The 22,464-nt window shown below is 42.2% G+C and overlaps 1 protein-coding gene across 1 annotated transcript; it reads left to right on the forward strand.

Moving 5' to 3' along the window:
* Positions 1–5,332: 5,332 nt before the first annotated feature.
* On the forward strand, positions 5,333–19,514 carry LOC110489930 (delta-type opioid receptor-like). Its single transcript, XM_021562945.3, has 4 exons — positions 5,333–5,522; positions 5,776–6,077; positions 17,131–17,483; positions 18,134–19,514. The coding sequence occupies exons 2-4, from the start codon at positions 5,839–5,841 to the stop codon at positions 18,667–18,669; spliced, it is 1,128 nt and encodes a 375-aa protein (XP_021418620.1). The 5' UTR covers positions 5,333–5,522; positions 5,776–5,838; the 3' UTR covers positions 18,670–19,514.
* Positions 19,515–22,464: the final 2,950 nt, after the last annotated feature.

Here is a 22,464-nt window from a genome sequence, read left to right on the forward strand (position 1 = left end):
GGAGTGCTGGAACAAAGGAATGGATGGGACCAATTCGCGCCCTAACGCACAGGTATTTTCTCGCGGCACTCACTCAATTCACTCCCATAGGGTCAAAACTTGCGGGATTTGAACGATTAAACGCTCTACTGAATGAGGACATCTAGTGGAAGACATAGAAAGTGTCCCCAGATCCATAGCTGGTTGGGAAGGGTGGGGGCGATCACGTCAAAGTTGCCCCAAACTAGTTTGGAAGAATGCCTGCCCTGTGAGTTCTGCTATTTTTACAGACATTATTCCAACGGTTTTAGAAGCTTTAGAGTGTTTTCTATCCAATAATAATTATTATATGCATATATTAGCAATTTTTGACCGATTTTTTTTCAGTTTACTATGAGCACGCAATTCCTCCAAAGGGGGCAGTATTCTGCCTAGCCTTAAGAGGTTTAAGGGCCTGAATACTTATGTAAATGTGATATCTCTGTTTATTTGTTTTTTGTAAATTAGCAAAAATGTGTAAAATCCTGTTTTTGGTTTGTCATTATAGGGTATTGTGTGTAGGTTGATGAGGGAGAAAAACATATTTAATCCATTTTACAATAAGGCTGTAACGTAAAACAAAATGTGAAGAAAGTCTAGGGGTCTGAATACTTTCTGAATGCACTATATACTACCTTGCAAAATAATTGGATTTCTTCACATTCTATTGTGTGACAAAGTGGGATTAAAATGGATTTAATTGTCATTTTTTTGTCAACAATCGACACAAAATAACCGTCTTTGCCCAGTAGGACATGACTTGTACAAGGTTGATTTTATCCTGCACACGTATTGAAATGACAGCATATCTCATCTGTGTCTTTCATCTCATCTGAGTCCTCCTAATCAAATGCAGTCAATTCATTTTGCAGCTGATGAACAGTGTGTGCCTCAATCCCTCTCCTTCAAAGCAAGGCATTTTCTCATACCATTTGAAAATGTAATACCCAAATGAACTACCATCGTTGTCCCTGAGACCTCTAATCAAGAAAGCTGCTTTATGCGGAGTAAGTTAGCATCCCAAATGGCATCCTATTCCCATAGGGCTCTGGTCATAAGTATTGAACTATATACAGACGTGCTCAAATGTGTTGGTACCCTTACAGCTCATTGAAATAATGCTTCCTTCCTCCTGAAAAGTGATGAAATGAAAAGCTATTTTATCATGTTTTATACTTGCATGCCTTTGGTATGTCATAGAATAAAGCACAGAAGCTGTGAAAAGACATGAATTATTGCTTTTTCCACAAAGATATTCTAAAATGGCCTGGACACATTTGCTGGTATCCCTTAGAAAAGATCATAAATAATTGGATTATAGGGATATTTCAAACTATTTTGTTTCTTTAATTAGTATCACACGTCTCCAATCTTGTAATCAGTTATTCAGCCTATATAAATGGAGAAAAGTAGTGAATGTGCTGTTTGGTATCATTCTGTGCACCACACTGAACATTGACCAGAGAAAGCAAGGTATAGATTTGTTTCAGGAGATCAGGAAGAAAATAGACAAACATGGTAGAGGTAAAGGCTACAAGACCATTTCCAAGCAGCTTGATGTTCCTGTGACAACAGTTGAAAATATTATTAAGAAGTTTAAGGTCCAACCTCCCTGGGCGCGGCCACAAGATGAAAAATCGACCCCAGATTGAACAGAAGGAGAGTGCGAATGGTAGAAAAAGAACCAAGGAAAACTGCCAAAGAAATACAAGCTGAACTCCAAGGTGAAAGTACGTCAGTTTCTGATCGCACCATCCGTCGCTTTTTGATCGAAAGTGGGCTCCATGGAAGAAGACCCAGGAGGACTCCACTTTTGAAGAACAACATTTTAAAAATCCAGACTGGAATTAGCTAAAATGCATATTGACAAGCCACTATCCTTCTGGGAGAATGTCCTTTGGAGTCAATACTGGAGCTTTTTGGCAAGTCACATCAGCTCTATGTTCCCAGATGAAAAAATGAAGCTTTCATAGAAAATAACACCATACCTACAGTGAAACATGGAGGAGGCTTGGTTATGTTTTGGGGCTGCTTTGTTGCACCTGGCACAGGGTGCCTTGAATCTGTGCAGGGCACAATGAAATCTCAAGACTATCAAAGCATTCTGGAGCGAAACATACTGCCCTGTGTTAGAAAGCTCTATCTCAGTCGCAGGTCATGGGTCCTCCTACAGGATAATGACCCAAAACACACAGCTCAAAGCACCCAAGAATGGATAAGAACCAAACATTGGACTATTCTGAAGTGGCCTTCTATGAGTCCTGATCTGAATCCTATCGAACATCTGTGGAAAGAGCTGGATCTTGCAGTCTGGAGAAAGCACACATCTGGGGCGGCAGGGTAGCCTAGTGTTTAGAGTGTTGGACTAGTAATCGGAAGGTTGCAAGTTCAAATCCCCGAGCTGTCAAGGTACAAATCTGTCATTCTGCCCATCATTATTTCCATTTGTCTGATTTGCCTGAGGTTGTGAGATCCGTTTGTGATGGAAGCTGTGAAATACAGTTTCCGTTCAGGTCAGGAAGATTTCACTCCTTAAATCCAGAGATGACTTGAGCCTTACATCAACAAATTCCAGAAGAGCAAGACATGAGATGTGATCCACACACAAAATGTCAAGACATCCACAATGACAATTTAAATGGATTACATTTCAAAATGGCCGTCATACGTTTCACGCATTGCAGTTGAAAAAGCCATTTCACTTTATTATATTATCATGAATAACACAAGGTTGAGCCATTGATGCTTTTCCTTTATGTAATACAGAGTGTTGCTGGAATGTCATACCATATTACTTCTATTTTGACAGAGACACAAACCAGTTTACACTGTCAAAAATGATGAGAAATGCATTTTACCCCCATCCCAGCAGATAAAACATATTGTTCAATGCTTAACAGAGAACTTTGAGGAAAACATTTTGCTCTTCTGTAGTGTTTGAACACAATGTCAGATGATCTTCCACAAAAATACAACTGTTCAACCAAAATAAGTTAGTTTTTGAGGGGAAAGGGGCTTGAAAATATGCCCCTTTAGAGCCGAGTTTCCTAAACTCAGTCCTGCCCCACCCCACACCCTGGGTGCACGTTTTGGTTTTTCCTCAAGCATTACACAGCTGATTCAAATAATCAAAGCTTGACGATTAGTTTGATTATTTGAATCAGCTGTGTAGTGCTAGTGCAAAAACCAAAACGTGCAAGATTGACGTGGAGAGCTATCCATCAATCAATCAATCACGTATATTTATAAAGCCCTTTTTACATCAGCAGTTGTCAAAAAGTGCTTACATGGAAACCCAGTCTAAAACCCCAAAGACCCCAAAGAGCAAGCAATGCAGGTGTAGAAGCACGGTGGCTGAGGGTTGAAACAGCAGGTCCAGGACACGGTAGCACGTCCGGTGAACAGGTCAGGGGGGATGTAACCCCACCCACTTTGCCAAAGCGGAAGCCCTATGCTCCCAAAGGGGCCAAGAGGATGATGTCAAGTCAGAGTTTGACTCGATAATCATCAGTACTATAGCAATATAGAATAAAGGTGCACTAATCAATAGACATCTATGGAGATGATGACTCTTAAACATTGCATGACCTGTGCTTCCTGCTGTTTGTGTGTCTGCTGAACTCATTTGAACTAGGGACCCATCATGCATCATATCCACGATGTGAATCACTGCGGAAGCATTTTGGCTTGTGCTAACGAGGTTTGATTGCTCATTTGCTCTCCCCTCTGATTAGCTGTAATTAGTGGTAAGAACTCATGGATCCTTGGTTTCCCTCAGGCCACCCAGGATACTACAAATCGAGACTGAGACCCAGGATTTCCAATCACATCAGTTACAGCTTGTAAATGCATTTCCAGACATACACAGAGTAGCCTATACACTGAGTCTACCAAGGAATACCTCCCTACTATTAAGTTGCACCGCCCTCCTCCCTATTTACCCTCAGAACAGCCTCAATTCATCGGGATGGATCTACAAGGTGTCGAAAGCTTTCCACAGGGATGCTGGCCCATGTTGACTCCAATGCTTCCCACAGTTGTGTCAAGTTGTTCTTGATGCATACGGCAAACTGTTGAGCATGAAAAAACCCAGCAGTGTTGGCGTTTTTGACACAAACCGGTGCGCCTGGCATCTACTACCATACTCAGTTCAAAGGCACTTACATGTTTTCTCTTGCCCATTCACCCTCTGAATGGCAACACGCAATCCATGTCTCAATTGTCTCAAAGCTTAAAAATCCATCTTTAACCTGTCTCGGACTGAAGTGGATTGAACAGGTGACATCATAAAGGGATCATCGCTTTCACCTGGATTTACCTGGTCAGTCTATGTCATGTTCTAAATATTTTGTGCATTACTCGGTGCATTTACCTACATTACAGGATAGAGGATATGCACTGTGTCACTATCAGTAATATGCACACTGCACAGCATATGGTTATTCACAGTACATACTCACATAGCATACATCCAGGAATCCTCTTTGATAGAGGATCTTTTGTGTCTCTGATAAATGATTAATGATGATGGATGATTGGTTTTGTGCTGCTCTAACGTACATGTTCATGCAATCAGAGGTTAGAACAAGAGGCACAGAGGAAGTATCTGATTTCTATGATCAATCAGATTATTGATGTATGTCATATCAACCGGTATTATCGCTTTGATGTTATGGTCAAATATTTTTTTAATTATTTAATAAATTACACCAATTTATTACACAGATGTTCTCCAATAACTTGTTGAAGACCCCTGCAGGGTAGAAAAGTGTTGAAGTTAATTCAAACAATTCAAGTGAGTCTAGAGTAGGTTAGCATTCTATTACTCATGGTCAATAACTTCCACATATAATATTATATAGTGTAATAATAATTGATAGGATGAAGATATTATTGTTGTGAATCAAATAATGTAGTAAGTTAACGGATGTATGTATTCTCTTTGGGCACTTCGTCTCTCACAGTTGTAGGCAATTCCATGGTTACATCGAATTATATGGTTACATGGGGACATAGACGTTGCCTTGAGGTTCATAGAGATCCTATGTTGAGGTTCATAGAGATCCTATGTTGAGGTTCATAGAGATCCTATGTTGAGGTTCATAGAGATCCTATGTTGACGCTCATAGAGAACCAATGTTGAGGTTCATAGAGATCCTATGTTGACGTTCATAGAGAACCTATGTTGAGGTTCATAGAGATCCTATGTTGAGGCTCATAGAAATCCCATGTTGACGTTCATAGAGATCCTATGTTGAGGTTATTGTTATTTCTCTGACGTCATATTTGAGCGGGAGGGCGCGGCACAGCCCGCGCTGTGCGTGTGCTCGAGTCTCCGCTGAGCCGCGGTGTTGTGCTTGTCTCTCTCATACTCCGCTCTACAAAGTTTGGCGAGCCATATCCTTCTACAATCAAACAGCAAAGATCTAACATCGTTTCGCTCAGCATAATTTCCATATTTTACAGACACAAAAAAAGGAACAGAAGGAACTAATATCCAGAGGGTAAGTTACCAATTGCCCGGATTGGTGAAATTATGCATTACGCATTAAGCTTTAATTGTGTTATCACAGTGAAAATACGTTTCAATTACTCTGTATATATAATGGAGTTGGATCGTTTAGATTCGTTTTTTGAAAGGCACATAGGAAAGTTGGTTTAATATACAAACGTAAATTATGAATTATAATTTGACGCACATCTTCAACTTTTTTTTATCGTTATTTTTTCTCTCTCACTGGTTTCATTCCCGCATAGCCATAGGCATATGCTGGTAGCCCCATTATCTCCTTTTCTTTAGGTGGTCAAGCATAACCAAATATGGAAGGCACCCCGGTTGAAATTTTCAAAGAAGACAAGTGCCTCACGGCGCTCGTCGAAGACTGTTATATGAATGCTACTTCGCAGTCTGGATACCCAGAAGGTCACAATCTGACTTTTGACTCTGACTGGGAAGAGGATCCCATGTCCCCAATCATCCCCATCATCACAGCTGTGTACTCCGTGGTGTTCGTGGTGGGCCTGGTGGGCAACTGCCTCGTCATGTACGTTATCATCAGGTAAGGTTTATCGTGATCTATTTGCTCACTCACCTCAATATTGCATTGATATCAACTTTGACAATTTACAGGCTATTGCTAAAGATTTTGGGTAAATTAAGGGTATGCAAAAAATACAACAATACAGTAAGATGCCCATTTAATACACCTGACTACATTTTAGCACAAAAAACAAAAAGTGCATCTTTCTGACATCTGCAACACTTGTGAGCCACCCAGTGGCAGGTGCATGTTTAAACTTTATTGTACAGAGTGTACAAACACTATATGATGTGTTGATTATTTTGTTTCAATAATGATCCATACTGTGCCGTTCTATTGGAGGGAACAATACCTTTTTACTATTGGGCTTTTTTACAGTTGGAATGCTACTTTTTTTGGGGCTATGTTTAAAAGTGTTTTAAATGTGTAATTTAAAACCAGGGGTCCTCTATAATGCCTGCACCTCATTTGGGTTTTATTTATGTGGTGTAGACAAATAAATCAGAGCTGGTGTCATGTGCATTGCACCAACGCCTCACAAAGTGCTCCAGACTAGACAATTACCGCAAATCAGATTGATCGCACATTACCTGTCTTCCATAGGGCCATTCCGTCACCTCCCTAAGTTAATTCAATTCTATTGGTTAGCTACATGTGATACTCTCAGCTATCCGTTTTTTTTTGTAGCCAGCTCAGTTCAGAATTTGTATTTTTTTTTTATCTGGTTGACTTATTTTTTTATCTTGCACATGTTTTTCTTAATAGAATTTTCCTAAATTATACATTTAGTCATTTCGTTTACCCAGAAGTCAAATTCTAGCGCAAATTTCTGTCCAGGAGAGATACATTTAGCAATCAGGAAATTGAATGCACTTGCAAAGTGGATCCAAATATGCCTTATTTCATATGATTTATTAGCACATAACCATATGGGCATAATGGAATTCCTCTACTGTACTTCTGAACTGAAGTGGCAACATGTCTCTGTTGTTATGGTTAAATTACCACCACAGCGCTATGATTGATTTTAGGGAAGATTATGGTTTCAGTCCTGTTGTTGTGGTTAAATTACCACCACAGCGCTGTGATTGATTTTAGGGAAGATTATGGTTTCAGTCCTGTTGTTGTGGTAAAAATTACCACCACAGCGCTGTGATTGATTTTAGGGAAGATTGTGGTTTCAGTCCTGTTGTTATGGAGTTATTTCACTGGGGTCTGTCCATAAATCACCTGTGACAGAAGTCATTGGAAGATGGAGGCCTCATCACCTCTGCAATGGCTGTAACTTTATCATGTACTCCTAAGGACTAGGATTTGACTATGGTTGTGTCCAAAATGGCACCCTATTCCCTAAATAGTGCACAATTTGACCAGAACCATATGGGTAACATATAATATGTTTGGTGCAAAATGCGACAAAATGAGAGACATGCTTTTTATGGGAGGGTTAAACGATATGCAAATATACAGTACCAGTCAAAAGTTTGGACACACCTACTCATTCAAGGGTTTTTCACATTGTAGAAATAATAGTGAAGACATCGAAACTATGAAATAACACATATAGAATCATGTAGTAAGCAAAACACTGTTAAACAAATAAAAATATATTTTAGATTATAGATTCTTCAAAGTAGCCACCCTTTGCCTTGATGACAACTTTGCACACTCTTGGTATTCTCGCAACCAGCTTCACTTGGAATACTTTTCCAACAGTCTTGAAGAAGTTCCCACATATGCTGAGCACTTGTTGGCTGCTTTTCCTTCACTCTACGGTCCAACTCATCCCAAAACATCTCAATTGGTTTGAGGTCGTTTGATTGTGGAGGCCGGGTGATTTGATGCAGCACTCCATCACTCTCCTTGAGGTGTGTTGGGTCATTTGTCCTGTTGAAAAACAAATGATAGTCCCACTAAGTGCAAACCAGATGGGATTGCATATCTCTGCAGAATGCTGTGGTAGCCATGCTGTTTAAGTGTGCCTTGAATTCTAGATAATTCACAGATAGTGTCACCAGCAAAACACCCCCACACCATCACACCTCCTCCATGCTTCACGGTGGGAACCACATGCTGAGATCATCCGACACGATTGGAACCAATATTCTCAAATTTAGACTCATCAGAACAAAGGACAGATTTCCACGGGTCTAATGTCCATTGCTCGTGTTTCTTGGTCCAATCAAGTCTCTTATTATTATCGGTGTCCTTTAGTAGTGGTTTCTTTGCAGCAATTTGACCATGAAGGCCTGATGCACGCATACTCCTCTGAACAGTTGATGTTGAGATGTGTCTGTTACTTGAACTCTGTGAAGCATTTATTTGGGCTGCAATTTCTGAGGCTAGTAACTCTAATGAACTTATCCTCTGCAGCAGAGGTAACTCTGGGTCTTCCTTTCCTGTGGCAGTCCTCATGAGAGCCAGTTTCATCATAGTGCTTGATGGTTTTTGCGACTGACTACCTCATGAATCTGGTTGAGAGAATGCCAAGAGTGTGCAAAGCTATCATCAAGGCAAAGAGTGGTTACTTTGAAGAATCTATAATCTAAAATATATTTTGATTTGTCCAGAAGGACAACCATCTCTGCAGCACTCACCAATCAGGCCTTTATGGTAGAGTGGCCAGTCTGAAGCCATTTCTCAATAAAAGGCACATGTCAGCCCTCTTGGAGTTTGCCAAAAGGCAACCTAAAGATTTTCAGACCATGAGAAACAAGATTCTCTGGTCTGATGAAACCAAGATTGAACTCTTTGGCCTGAATGCCAAGTGTAATGTCTGGGGGAAACCTGGCACCATGCCTAGAAGCATGGTGGTGGCAGCATCATGCTGTGGGGATGTTTTTCAGTGGCAGGGACTGGGAGACTAGACAGGATCGAGGCAAAGATGAATGGAGCAAAGTACAGAGAGATCTTTGATGAAAACCTGCTCCAGAGCGTTCAGGACCTCCGACTGGGGCGAAGGTTCACCTTCCAAAAGGACAACGACCCTAAGCACACAGCCAAGACAATGCAGGAATGGCTTCGGGACAAGTCTCTGAATGTCTTTGAGTGGCCCAACCAGAGCCTGGACTTGAACGAGATCAAAGATCTCTGGAGAGACCTGAAAATAGAAACGCTCCCCATCCATCCAGAGCTTGAGAGCATCTGCAGAGAATAATGGGAGAAACTCCCCAAATACAGGTGTGCCAAGTTTGTAGTCATACCCAAGAATACTCTATGCTGTAATCGCTGCGAAAGTACTGAGTAAAGTACTGAGTAAAGTACTGAGTAAAGGGTCTGAATACATATGTAAATGTGATATCTGTTTTTTTTGTTTTAATACATTTACAAAAATGTATTAAAACCTGTTTTGGCTTTGTCATTATGAGGTATTGTGTGTAAAAAAAACTATTTAATATATTTTAGAATAAGGCTGTAACATACCAAATGTGGAAAAGGTCAATGGGTCTGAATACTTTCCAAAGGCACTATAGAGCCTATATTCTGCATTATAAACGGGGTTGTTCGAGCCCTGAATGCTGATTGTCTGACACCGTGGTATATCAGACCATATACCACTATTATGAAAAAACATTTATTTTTACTGCTCTAATTACGTTGGAAACCAGTTTATTATAGCATTAAGGCACCTCAGGGGTTTGTGGTATACGGCCTATATACCACGTTGTGCGTAAGAACAGTCCTTTGCCGTGGTACATTGGCCATATACCCCACCTCCTTGTGCCTTATTACTTAAATAATTAATGGCTGTCTTGCCTAATCTGTCTTGCCTACTTCGTACTTAAACTGTGTACTAATCGTACTACATGCTCTTTTGGACATACTGTTTCTAGAATAAATAATGCATTAAGCAACAAATATCAGCATACTCGGCTCATCCTACTGAGAATGCGTCATGTAATGCGCAATTACGTTGATTCCCGCCATTCGTTCATTTTGGTATATATATGTGTTTGATGCCATTCCATTTGCTCCGATTCCAGGCATTATTATGAGCCGTCCCCTAGCAGCCTCAAGTGAAATGTATGTTTAGGTTCCCCCGAAGAATGATGAAGGTTACTTATACATATTCACGAATTGGGTGTGTGGGAATTTCCTCACGGAGTTGATAAACATCAACAAATAGGGTATTTACAGCTGTCAGTGTAACTAGCTAGCATGCTAACCTAACCTGGCTAGCTAATCTTATCTCTTGTTTAAAAAAAAATTTTTACTACACCATATTCAAACGATTAGCCAGATGGATCTATGGTTGGACCTGGAGCTGGATTTATCATAAGCATTGATATAGGGAAAACTTGACCACAGATCGAAACCACTGGCCTATCTTTGACTTCGCCATCTATTGTTATCTCCAAAGTTGTGGCGCCTTCCTTAAATTGAGGCCGCGAATCCACCATAGAAGTCATTTGAAAGAATAAGATGAAGCTCGCGGTTTTCACAGGGGAAGTGAAATGATAGGCTACAATGACTTTGCTCATGATCGTAAATCACCAGTGGTGGAAAAAGTGCTCAATTATCATACTTGAGTAAAAGTAGACACTTTAATTGAAAATGACAAAAGTGAAAGTCACCCAGTAAAATACTGCTTGAGTAAAAGTTGAAAAGTATTTGGTTTTAAATATACTTAAGTATCAAAAGTAAAAAGATAAATTATTTTAACTGCATTTTTAAGCAAAGCAGACAGCACAAATTGTTTAAAAAAAATAAAAAATAAAAAATAATAATAATAATAATATATATATATTGGACGGGGAAGCTAAGGGAACACTCCAACACTCAGACATAATTTACAAACAAAGCATTTGTGTTTAGTGAGTCTGCCAGATCAGAGGCAGTAGGGATGACCAGGGATGTTTTTCTTGATAAGTGTGTGAATTGGACCATTTTCCTGTCAAAATGTAACAAGTACTTTTGGGTGTCAGGGAAAATGTATGGAGTAAAAAGTTATTTTATTCCCCCCCCCCCCCAAAAAAAAAAACAATGAAGTAGTACTTTAAAGTACTTTACACCACTGCAAATGACAAGTTCCTTTAGTTTTCTTTCGTGGTTTCTAGCTAGCGTTACACCAATCAAAGCAGTGGAGCGTGTAGTGAAAGAAAAACTTTAGTGGCCAAAACCATTCATCTTGGGGGGAAAATTGACAAATAATCGAATGGATTTTTCTGGGGGGGAAATAGTGTAGGTGCAAAAACATACATTTTCTCCCCCTATTTTTATTTGCTCCATGGCTCAGGCTGCTAAGTGGTATTTATATAAGGGTGTTTGGCTCATCTCAGTCGTGAAGAGGAATAACTTTGCTGCGGTTTCTGACTAAAAAGACAATGCCATGCTGGTGGGTGGTAACATTCAAATTAACTCAGCCCTGAAACTAACGTAGGCTGAAAATAATTGTATGTCATATCATATGAAAAGACACTGCATTCACATAGATTTGCACAAAGAGGGTAGTTCAGATTTGTCACTTCAAACCCAGATATACACTATACAGTGCCTTGCGAAAGTATTCGGCCCCCTTGAACTTTGCGACCTTTTGCCACATTTCAGGCTACAAACATGAAGATATAAAACTGTATTTTTTTGTGAAGAATCAACAACAAGTGGGACACAATCATGAAGTGGAACGACATTTATTGGATATTTCAAACTTTTTTAACAAATCAAAAACTGAAAAATTGGGCGTGCAAAATTATTCAGCCCCTTTACTTTCAGTGCAGCAAACTCTCTCCAGAAGTTCAGTGAGGATCTCTGAATGATCCAATGTTGACCTAAATGACTAATGATGATAAATACAATCCACCTGTGTGTAATCAAGTCTCCGTATAAATGCACCTGCACTGTGATAGTCTCAGAGGTCCGTTAAAAGCGCAGAGAGCATCATGAAGAACAAGGAACACACCAGGCAGGTTCGAGATACTGTTGTGAAGAAGTTTAAAGCCGGATTTGGATACAAAACGATTTCCCAAGCTTTAAACATCCCAAGGAGCACTGTGCAAGCGATAATATTGAAATGGAAGGAGTATCAGACCACTGCAAATCTACCAAGACCTGGCCGTCCCTCTAAACTTTCAGCTCATACAAGGAGAAGACTGATCAGAGATGCAGCCAAGAGGCCCATGACCACTCTGGATGAACTGCAGAGATCTACAGCTGAGGTGGGAGACTCTGTCCGTAGGACAACAATCAGTCGTATATTGCACAAATCTGGCCTTTATGGAAGAGTGGCAAGAAGAAAGCCATTTCTTAAAGATATCCATAAAAAGTGTTGTTTAAAGTTTACCACAAGCCACCTGGGAGACACACCAAACATGTGGAAGAAGGTGCTATAAAATCGAGCACACAGCCATGCAATCACCATAGACAAACATTGGCAGTAGAATGGCCTCACTGAAGAGCTCTCTGACTTTCAACATGGTACCATCATAGGATGTCACCTTTTCAACATGCCAGTTCGTCATATTTCTGCACTGCTAGATCTGCCCTGGCCAACAGTAAGTGCTGTTATTGTGAAGTGGAAATGTCTACTGTATGAGCAACAACGGCTCAGCAGTGAAGTGGTAGGCCACACAAGCTCACAGAACGGGACCGTCGAGTGCTTTAGAGTGTAGTGCGTAAAAATCGTCTGTCTTCAGTCGCAACACTCACTACTGAGTTCCAAACTGCCTCTCGAAGCAACGTCAGCACAATAACTGTTCGTCGGGAGCTTTATGAAATGGGTTTCCATGGCCTAGCAGCCGCACACAAACCTAACATCACCATGCGCAATGCCAAGCGTCTGCTGGAGTGGTGTAAAGCTCGCCACCATTGGACTCTGGAGCAGTGGAAACGCTTTCTCTGTAGTGATGAATCACGCCTCATCATCTGGCATGTCCAATGGACAAATCTGGGTTTGGCGGATGCCAGGAGAACGCTACCTGCCCCAATGCATAGTGCCAACTGTAAAGTTTGGTGGAGGAAGATTAATGGTCTGGGGCTGTTTTTCATGGTTTGGGCTAGGCCCCTTAGTTCCAGTGAAGGGAAATCTTGATGCAACAGCATACAATGAAATTCTGTTTGATTCTGTGCTTCCAACTCTGTGGCAACAGTTTGGGGAAGGCCACTTCCTGTTTCAGCATGACAATGCTCCCATGCACAAAAAGATGTCCATACAGAAATGGTTTGTCAAGATTGGTGTGGAAAAACTTGACTGGCCTGCAAAAAGCCCTGACATCAACCCCATCGAACACCTTTGGGATGAATTGGAACACCAACTGCGAACCAGGTCTAATCGCCCAACATCAGTGCCTGACCTCACTAATGCTTGTGGCTGAATGTAAGCAAGTCCCCGCAGCAATGTTCCAACATCTAGTGGAAAGTCTTCCCTAAAGAGTGGAGGCTGTTATAGCAGCAAAGGGGGGACCAACTCCATTTTAATGCCCATGATTTTGGAATGAGATGTTCGACGAGCAGTCCACATACTTTTGGTCATGTAGTGTATTATACTTTGACCAAAACAATGACTTATTGTCTTAAATTGTTGTGCAACATCATGGGAAAGCTCTGTCCATCATCTTTCAGCTTGAAAAAGTGGATTTCAACTGGTGTGGGTGTTTAAAAGTATGACAGCTGCTAAGCTAGCCCTGCCAAGGTTTTTTTTCTCCATATCAAAATATCAGACCGAAATGACTTTACTCATTTATACAGTACATGACTGTTGTCATTTTCTCCCCTAGTTACATGTATAGTTGTTTACAGATAAAAATACCTTGAATGATAATTTAATTACTTTTAGTCTGCCTCATGTTGTTGGGACTATCAATAGAATCACCAGCCGAGATGATAACAATTTAACAGATGGCTGAGTTTTCCCATTGGGTTTCACCAAGTTCTTTAATTAACTGTCAATAACAATCTTACATCACATGAGTTCAAATACTATTTGAAATCTTTCTAATACTTTTGGACCCAACCATTATTTTAATTGTATTTAAACTATTCCATGGCCAGCACACTTGATTTAAATGATTAGTTTAATCATCAAGCCCTTGAATCAGGTGTGCTAGTACAGGTCTACAACAAAATTGTGAAACATCCCAAGTATGGATAACACATAGACTTAGATAGACATTGCATCATTGTATCTGCCTCATTATGGGATTTTTGAGCGCATTGGTAGTACCATTGAGGCAATATCCATTTTGAAGTAGTCAATTTGCTTCTTCTACTACTTTTATGAGTTTGCAAACAAACAAGATGGGTGCATACTGCCACCTACAGGGTGTTGTTTGAACAGGTATAAAGTCCAAATGTGCGATTTAGTGCCATCTGCCATTATGGAATGTTTGCTGATCCCTGTTGATGACCCAGATTGAATCATGTGATCCTTCCTAACCCATAGGAAGTCCACCCAGTTGACAACTTAAAAATGGTAAAAGTCCTTAATGCTAAAATGGTATTTTGGGCACGAGAGTCCACTATCTATCTCTATGTGGTAAGTGCCTACGTGAAATGTGTCTGGAAGTGAGCATGGTGAAATAAGTGGGTGGATCATCGGCGATGGGCGTAACATCAGTGCTATGTGATTGGTTAGACGGTTTTGAATGAGCGGTGTTGTTTTTAAATTCTTTAAATGTTTTCATTGGTCAGTTCCTGTGTGGTGATGCTGGTTTTATCGGGACTGATAGTTTGTTTACGTAGCAGTTTAGGGGAACTAACGTAGAAGATGGCTGTTCCAAGATGGCTTAGCAGTCGGACGTGTGTTTTGTCTTGTCCCGTTCTGCCCCGTGTAATTATCATTTTCTTTTTGTATACATTTTAATCTCACTTTCCATCTACGGACTGAGTATACTCTCCTGCAACCCGCCTCACCCAATGTGGTACGGATCTACTATTCTTATACTTTAGAACCGGAACCCCCATCAGAGCTAGCCAACTAACTAGCTACTAGCTAGTGGTCAGTTAACCACTGCTAGCGTTCCTCACCGTTAACTAGGACACCAGCCAGCCTTAGCTCGGTCAATACCTGCCAGTCTACACAGCGCGATATCAACCCAGAGCATATCGGACTGCTTTTTCTCTACCACATCTCCGGATTCCTACCGCAAGCTCTGAAACTTTACACCAGATCATCGCAGCTAGCAAGCTGCAATCCGAGTGGCTGACGTCTCTGTCCTGAAGCAAGCACCAGTTAGCCTTGAGCTGGCCTCGAGCTAGTCCCATCTTCCGGCCAGCCGAAGAGGTCCACCAGCCAATTATTGGGCTACAATACCTCTTTTGCCAATTGGCCTGGACCCTTTACTGCCGACACGGAGCCCCGCCGATCCATCACAACTGGTCTGGTGGTTTCAATAGGCTCTTCCGTTGTGACGTCGCCAAAGGCCCATCTGCTAGCCCCGGCCCACTAGCTGTCTGAATCGCCGTGTCTCCAGCTCGCCTAGCGTAGTAGCGACTACTGAATTGGCTCCATGAATCACCTATTGCTACTCATTGGACCCTATGATCACTCGGCTACACATGCCTCTCCCTAATGTCAATATGCCTTGTTTATTGCCGTTTTGATTTGTGATTGTCTTATTTCACTGTAGAGCTCCCAGGCCTGCCCAATAGGCCTTAGATAGCCCTTTTGTCCCACCCCCCACACATGCAGCGACCTCACCTGGCTTAACTGGTACCTCTAGAGACAAAACCTTTCTCATCATCACTCAATGCCTAGGTTTACCTCCACTGTGCTCACATCCTACCATACCCTTGTCTGTACATTATGCCTTGAATCTATTCGTCCACGGCCAGAAATCTGTTCCTTTTACTCTCTGTTTCGAACGCACTAGACGACCAGTTATTTTAGCCTTTAGCCGTACCCTTATTCTACTCCTCCTCTGTTCCTCTGGTGATATAAAGGTTAACCCAGGGCATGCAGCCCCCAGCACCACTCCCATTCCCCAGGCGCTCTCATTTGTTGACTTCTGTAACCGTAAAAGCCTTGGTTTCATGCATGTTAACATCAGAAGCCTCCTCCCTAAGTTTGTTTTATTCACTGCTTTAGCATTCTCCGCAAACCCGGATGTCTTAGCCGTGTCTGAAACCTGGCTTAGGAAGGCCACCAAAAATCCTGAAATTTCCAGCCCCAACTACAACAATTTCCGGCAAGATAGAACTGCCAAAGGGGCGGAGTTGCAATCTACTGCAGAGATAGCCTGCAGAGTTCTGTCATACTATCCAGGTCTGTGTCCAAATAATTCGAGCTTCTACCTTTAAAAATCCACCTTTCCAGAAACAAGTCTCTCACCGTTGCCGCTTGTTATAGACCCCCTCAGCCCCCAGATGTGCCCTGGACACCATATGTGAATTGATTGCCCCCCATCTATCTTCAGAGTTCGTACTGTTAGGTGACCTATACTGGGATATGCTTAACACCCCAGCCGTCCTACAATCTAAGGTAGATGCCCTCAATCTCACACAAATTATCAAGGAACCTACCAGGTACAACCCTAAATCCATAACCATGGGCACCCTCTTAGATATCATCCTGACCAACTTGCCCTCTAAATACACCCCTGCTGTCTTCAACCAGGATCTCAGTGACCACTGCCTCATTGCCTGCGTGCGTAATGGGTCCATGGTCAAACAACCACCCCTCATCACTGTCAAATGCTCCCTAAAAGACTTCAGCGAGCAGGCCTTTCTAATCGACCTGGCCCGGGTATCCTGGAAGGATATTGACCTCATACCGTCAGTATAGGATGCTCTCGCTCACAGAAACAGTCTTGAGTGGCAACAAATCTACCCAATTAGCTGTTCGCTTTCCATGCACTCACTTGTGTTCATACGCCCGTCTATGTTAACACACCCATGTTCCCGCAGTCATGTTGAGTTGCAGTTACCCATGACTTAAACGTCTGGGGGTCCCCGAGGAGAGGTTTGAAAAAGGCTGCTCTAGTCTGCCAGATGGATGGAGTTTGCACTGGAGTTCCACTGTGCCAGACAAGCTGAATCAAGCCCAGATAGAGTATTTCAGATGATTTCAATTTGTATTTAAACTCGGATATGGACCTAACACATTCTACCCTCCATTCTTGACTCTGTTTTGAAACAGGTATACAAAGATGAAGACAGCCACCAACATTTACATCTTCAACCTGGCTCTGGCCGACGCCCTGGTCACCACGACGATGCCTTTCCAGAGTACTGACTACCTGTTGAACTCGTGGCCGTTTGGCGAGGTGGTGTGTAAGGTGTTCATCTCCATCGACTACTACAACATGTTTACCAGCATCTTCACCCTGACCATGATGAGTGTGGACCGCTATGTCGCCGTCTGCCACCCGGTCAAGGCCCTGGACTTCCGGACGCCGATCAAAGCCAAGATCATCAACATATGTATCTGGATGCTGTCCTCTGCAGCAGGGGTACCAGCACTGTTACTGGGTGGCACCCAGTCCAACAATGGTGAGAGTGCTGGTATGCATACATGCCGTAACACACTAAATCATAAAAGCACGCATACACACACACACTAATGAAGCACACACACACACTCATGAAGCACACACACAAACATGAATGCTTGAATATGCACGTACGCAGGCAAACACACACACACACACACACAGTTCTTATGGGTGAAATTGTCCCAAGAGAACATAATGAACATGCCTTACACTGTGCACAGATTGAGTTGGTTCATTTCGTTTTTACTCTCAGATTCCTTAGGTGGAGTGAATCAAAGTGCAGAAGTGCCCATCTAATGCCAGAACATAAAGGTCTAATACAGACCTTCTCTCCTCTATTTTGTTGAGGGGAAATGCATTACGTCTAAGCCATCTGTTGGTAATGAGCTTGCCGTTATCCTTACACCACATATTGTTTCTGAATACAGATGGAGTTGTGGATAAGTGAAAAAAAATATCTGCGCTATTAGTAGGATGTTCCCTTTTTGAGTGCGCATTAGCCGTTCCATAACAGTGTCACAGAGTGAGAGATGAACCAGACGCAGCGTGAAATGTTATGTGTTCTCAGAACACTTTGCTTGAGCGTAGGTGCATTTATCAGTGCTTTTTCTTTCTCGACCTCCCCTCCCCTCCCTCCACTCCCTCTAGGAACCACGGAGTGTGCCTTGCAGTTCCCGGAACCGTACGTGTACTGGGACACCTTGATGAAGGTCTGTGTGTTTGTGTTTGCCTTCGTGGTGCCCGTGCTCATCATCACTGTGTGTTACACCCTCATGGTGCTGCGACTCAAGAGCGTGCGTCTCCTCTCGGGGTCCCGGGAAAAGGACCGGCAGCTGCGGCGCATCACCCGCCTGGTCATGGTGGTGGTCGTGGTGTTCGTAGTGTGCTGGACGCCCATCCACATCTTCATCCTGGTCAAGGCGCTGGTGAGCGTGCCCGAGACCACCGCCGTCATGGCCGCCTACTTCTTCTGCGTGGCGCTGGGCTACACCAACAGCAGCCTCAACCCCGTCCTCTATGCCTTCCTGGATGAGAACTTCAAGAGGTGCTTCAAGGACTTCTGCCTGCCAAAAAAGCTGAAGGGGGACAATGCCTCAGGGAAGAACAACAGGAGCACCGTGAGGGGAGGAAGGGAGGCCCCACTTCCACTGGAGAACCCAGATGGGACTAGAAAGCCGGCATGACTAGCCATGGAGATGTCTTCCATTTCCCGCGTTGGAAAGGAAGACTCCAATGATCTGGGCCTAACCCAGGTGACATCAGGAATGTAAGCACACACAACAGTGCTAATTTAGATGACTGGTGTTCGTTCCATTTGTTTTACTGTTAGGCCCAAATCAATGGTCCGATTCCTCACACTTAGAAAAGGATATATCATTATTCTTTGATGTCAAATTTATTTGCACACATCAAGAGGGGGAAAAAAACATTCCACATGCCAACTATAGGACACACTTGAAAATGATAAGAACCTATATTATCTCAGTTTTACCGTGTTCCTTCATAGTTACTTGCTATGCTGACTCTGCATCTGCACAGTTCTAATTGGATTGCAAGATGCAACATCCTCCTTCTAGCCTCTGCCATTCAATTAAATAGTTATCCTTGACAAAACATCAATAATGATTGGGGAAGCGCTTTAAAGGGGCAACCTGGGATTGGCACATCCATCCATTTTTGCCATATCTGTCTCTACCAACCAATGTGTATGTGGTGCAGAGATCTATTACCTCCTTTGGGAATGAGGCACCCTTATGGGTGGCAGGTAGGACAAGGCAGTTAACGCACTGTTCCTAGGCCGTCATTGAAAATAAGAATTTGTTCTTAACTGACTTGCCTAGTTAAATAAAGGTAAAAAAAAATTTTTTTAAAAAGGCATGATAACACAAAAACCTTAGTATTTTTCAAGTCAAAACATATTTGATTTGTCACATGCGCCAAATACAACAGGTGTAGGTAGACCTTACAGTGAAATGCTTACGTACAAGCCCTTAATCAACAGTGCAGTTTTAAGACAAAAAAACAAAAACAAGTAGAGATAACAAATATTTAAAGAGCAGCAGTAAATAACAATAGTGGGACTATATACAGGGGGTACCGGTACAGAGTCAATGTGCGGGGGCACCGGTGTTGAAGTAATATGTACATGTAGGTAGAGTTATTAAGGTAACTATGCATAGATAATAACAGAGAGTAGCAGCAGTGTAGAGGGGGGGGGGCAATGCAGTCTGGGTAGCTGGTCAGGAGTCTTATGGCTTGGGGGTAGAAGCTGTTTAGAAGCCTCTTGGACCTAGACTTGGCGCTCCGGTACCGCTTGCCGTGCGGTAGCAGAGAGAACGGTCTATGACTAGGGTGGCTGGAGTCTTTGACAATTTTTAGGGCCTTCCTCTGACAGCGCCTGGTATCGAGGTCCTATCTATTTATATTTTTGGGGCTAGGGAAAGCTTGTATTCTATGGAGATGAAACACAGGCCTCTGCATGGTGGTCTGCTGGATGGGAGCTACTAAAGAGCTGCTGGAAATGAGTCAGTCAGAAAATCCTTTATACATGTTGATGAAATCCTCAGGGACATAGAAAGTACTGGGTGTTAGACATTTTGCCTTGTAATATACTCCCTGGCCAGTTTATTAGGTACATCACCACGTTCATAGAAATGGATCGCTCCTACAGACAGTGAGCCACGTGGCCAAGGCTTGCTATATAAAGCAGGCAGACAGGCATCGAGGCATTCAGTTACTAATCGATTGAACGTTAGAATGGGCAAAACAAGTGACCTAAGCAACTTTGAGCGTGGTATGATCGTCGGTGCCAGGCGCTCCAGATCAAGTATTTCAGAAACGGCACGACAGTGTCTAGGAGAATAGTGCGACAAACAAAAAACATCCAGTCAGCGGCAGTCCTGCGGTTGATAACAGCTCGTTCATGAGAGAGGTCGAAGGAAAATGGCAAGAATTGTCTAAGCTGACAGGCGGGAGCCATAAACAGACAAATAACGGTGCAGTACAACAGTGGTGTGCAGAACTCGTCGATCTTTGTCACGGAGGGGCTGTTGCTATCACGTTTGCAGTCGACGGCCACACTGGGTTTCACTCCTATCAGCTAAAAACAAGAAGAAGGGTCTCCAGTGGGAACATGATCACCAACACTGGACAATTGAGGAGTGGAAAAACATTGCCTGGTCCGATGAATCTCAGTTCCTGTTGCGTCATAGTGATGGCAGCCAGGATTTGGCGTAAACAGCATGAGCCCATTTTGCCTGGTGTCAACGATACAGGCTGGTAACGGTGGTGTAATGGTGTGGGGAATGTTTTCCTGGCACACGTTATGTCCCTTGATTCCAATTAAGAAACGCTTGAACGCCACAACGTATCTGAACATTGTTGCTGACCAAACCCAATAGAGTATCTTTGGGTGAGATGGAACGGGCTGTTTGAAGCATGATTGTACCGCCATCCAAACTGCAGCAAATGCGTGATGCCATTGCATCAGCATGGACCAACATCCCTGTGGAACATTTCCAACACCTTGTAGACTCCATGGCCCAAATAATTCAGGCTGTTCTGTTGGCAAAGGGAGGTCCGACCTGGTACTAGATGTGTGTACCTAATAAAGCGGCCGGTGAGTGTAGCTGCTGATGAAAATTCACTACAAAAAAATTGTTATGCTTAGAGTTTTATTTGCTATATTCTATAAATTAATGTAGTTGTCTACTTATTTACATATCTTATTGACTATATTTTTGGTCCATTTTTGTTTTTAATGTATCTATTTATCTTACTGTATTTATCTTGTATGCATCCCAAATAGCACCCTATTCCTTATATATTGCATATGTAATCCATGGACCCTGGTCAAAAGTAGTGCACTATATGGGGAAGAGGGTGGCACTTTTTTTTGTGATGCAAGTTTGTCATTCTGTATGTTTTGCCGAAGCAGCAGCAATTCTTCCTGGGTTCCACACAAAAACATAAAACACGACAAGTAACAAAAGCACTGAAACACTGATGGACAATAACAGTCACACAAATGTAAAATATGATATACAACAACAAAAACATATATATATATATATATATATGTGCCTTTTACGTCCAGGATAAAGCATCTCCAGCCAGAAGTAAAGGTTTGATACTACAACGTGGACACTGGGGTCAATTCAGCGCTCACATTTATCAAAATACAGCCTTGCCAAACCCAAAGTCAAGCATGTATAAGTGTGCTGTTTGACCCTAGTCTGGCTGATGCTCGGGGGACATTGAGAAGCCAACAAACTTCCCAGTGAGCTAAATTTGTTTAAAAGAGCGTTGAAAAGATGCTGTAACGACGTAAAAAATGTTTTTTCAACCTATTTTTGCTCACTGGAAACATGTTCGTTAAGAAGAGTTACTGTAGGTGACTTGAGACAGGCTCATGTGAAAATCCTGGACCTGAATGTTTTTTTTTCTTCAAATTTGACAGAGGGCTTACATCAACGTTGACGTCTGGAGCAATCTCCTTTGTGTCAAGTTGTTCGTTTAATGATATCAATCGTGTGCTGTTTATATGGCTTGCGCCTGGATACACGTGTTCATATTTGTACATTCTTACCGTAGAGAAACATGAGTATATCAATGCAACCTAGGAAAATAAATACATTCAGATTACTGTGTGATTAAAAAATAAATAAATAAATACTATATGAATCTTATACAGAAATTGCGTAGTCAGAAAATATAATTGCACAGGCATTTTGAAATGTGCCATTATTTCATTCATGTCAAGGAGCATTGCAATGGGACGTATTTAAACTAAAACATTAAAGTGTTTAAACGTTTGGTCAAGCAACGTCTCTGGTTTGTAAATGTTCCAATTCTCACCGCTTATCCTTTGGAATGTGTATTCAATGACTACGATGTACTGTGTAACTTACGTGTCTTTCAATCTTAGAGCCATGGCATTCGTAAAACTTCTGATTCCTTCTCAGAGCCATGTAGTACAT

The sequence above is a fragment of the Oncorhynchus mykiss genome, chromosome 15 (genome assembly GCF_057628025.1).
Source record: "Oncorhynchus mykiss isolate SJ-2025 chromosome 15, ASM5762802v1, whole genome shotgun sequence".
In the NCBI taxonomy this organism is placed as follows: domain Eukaryota; kingdom Metazoa; phylum Chordata; class Actinopteri; order Salmoniformes; family Salmonidae; genus Oncorhynchus; species Oncorhynchus mykiss.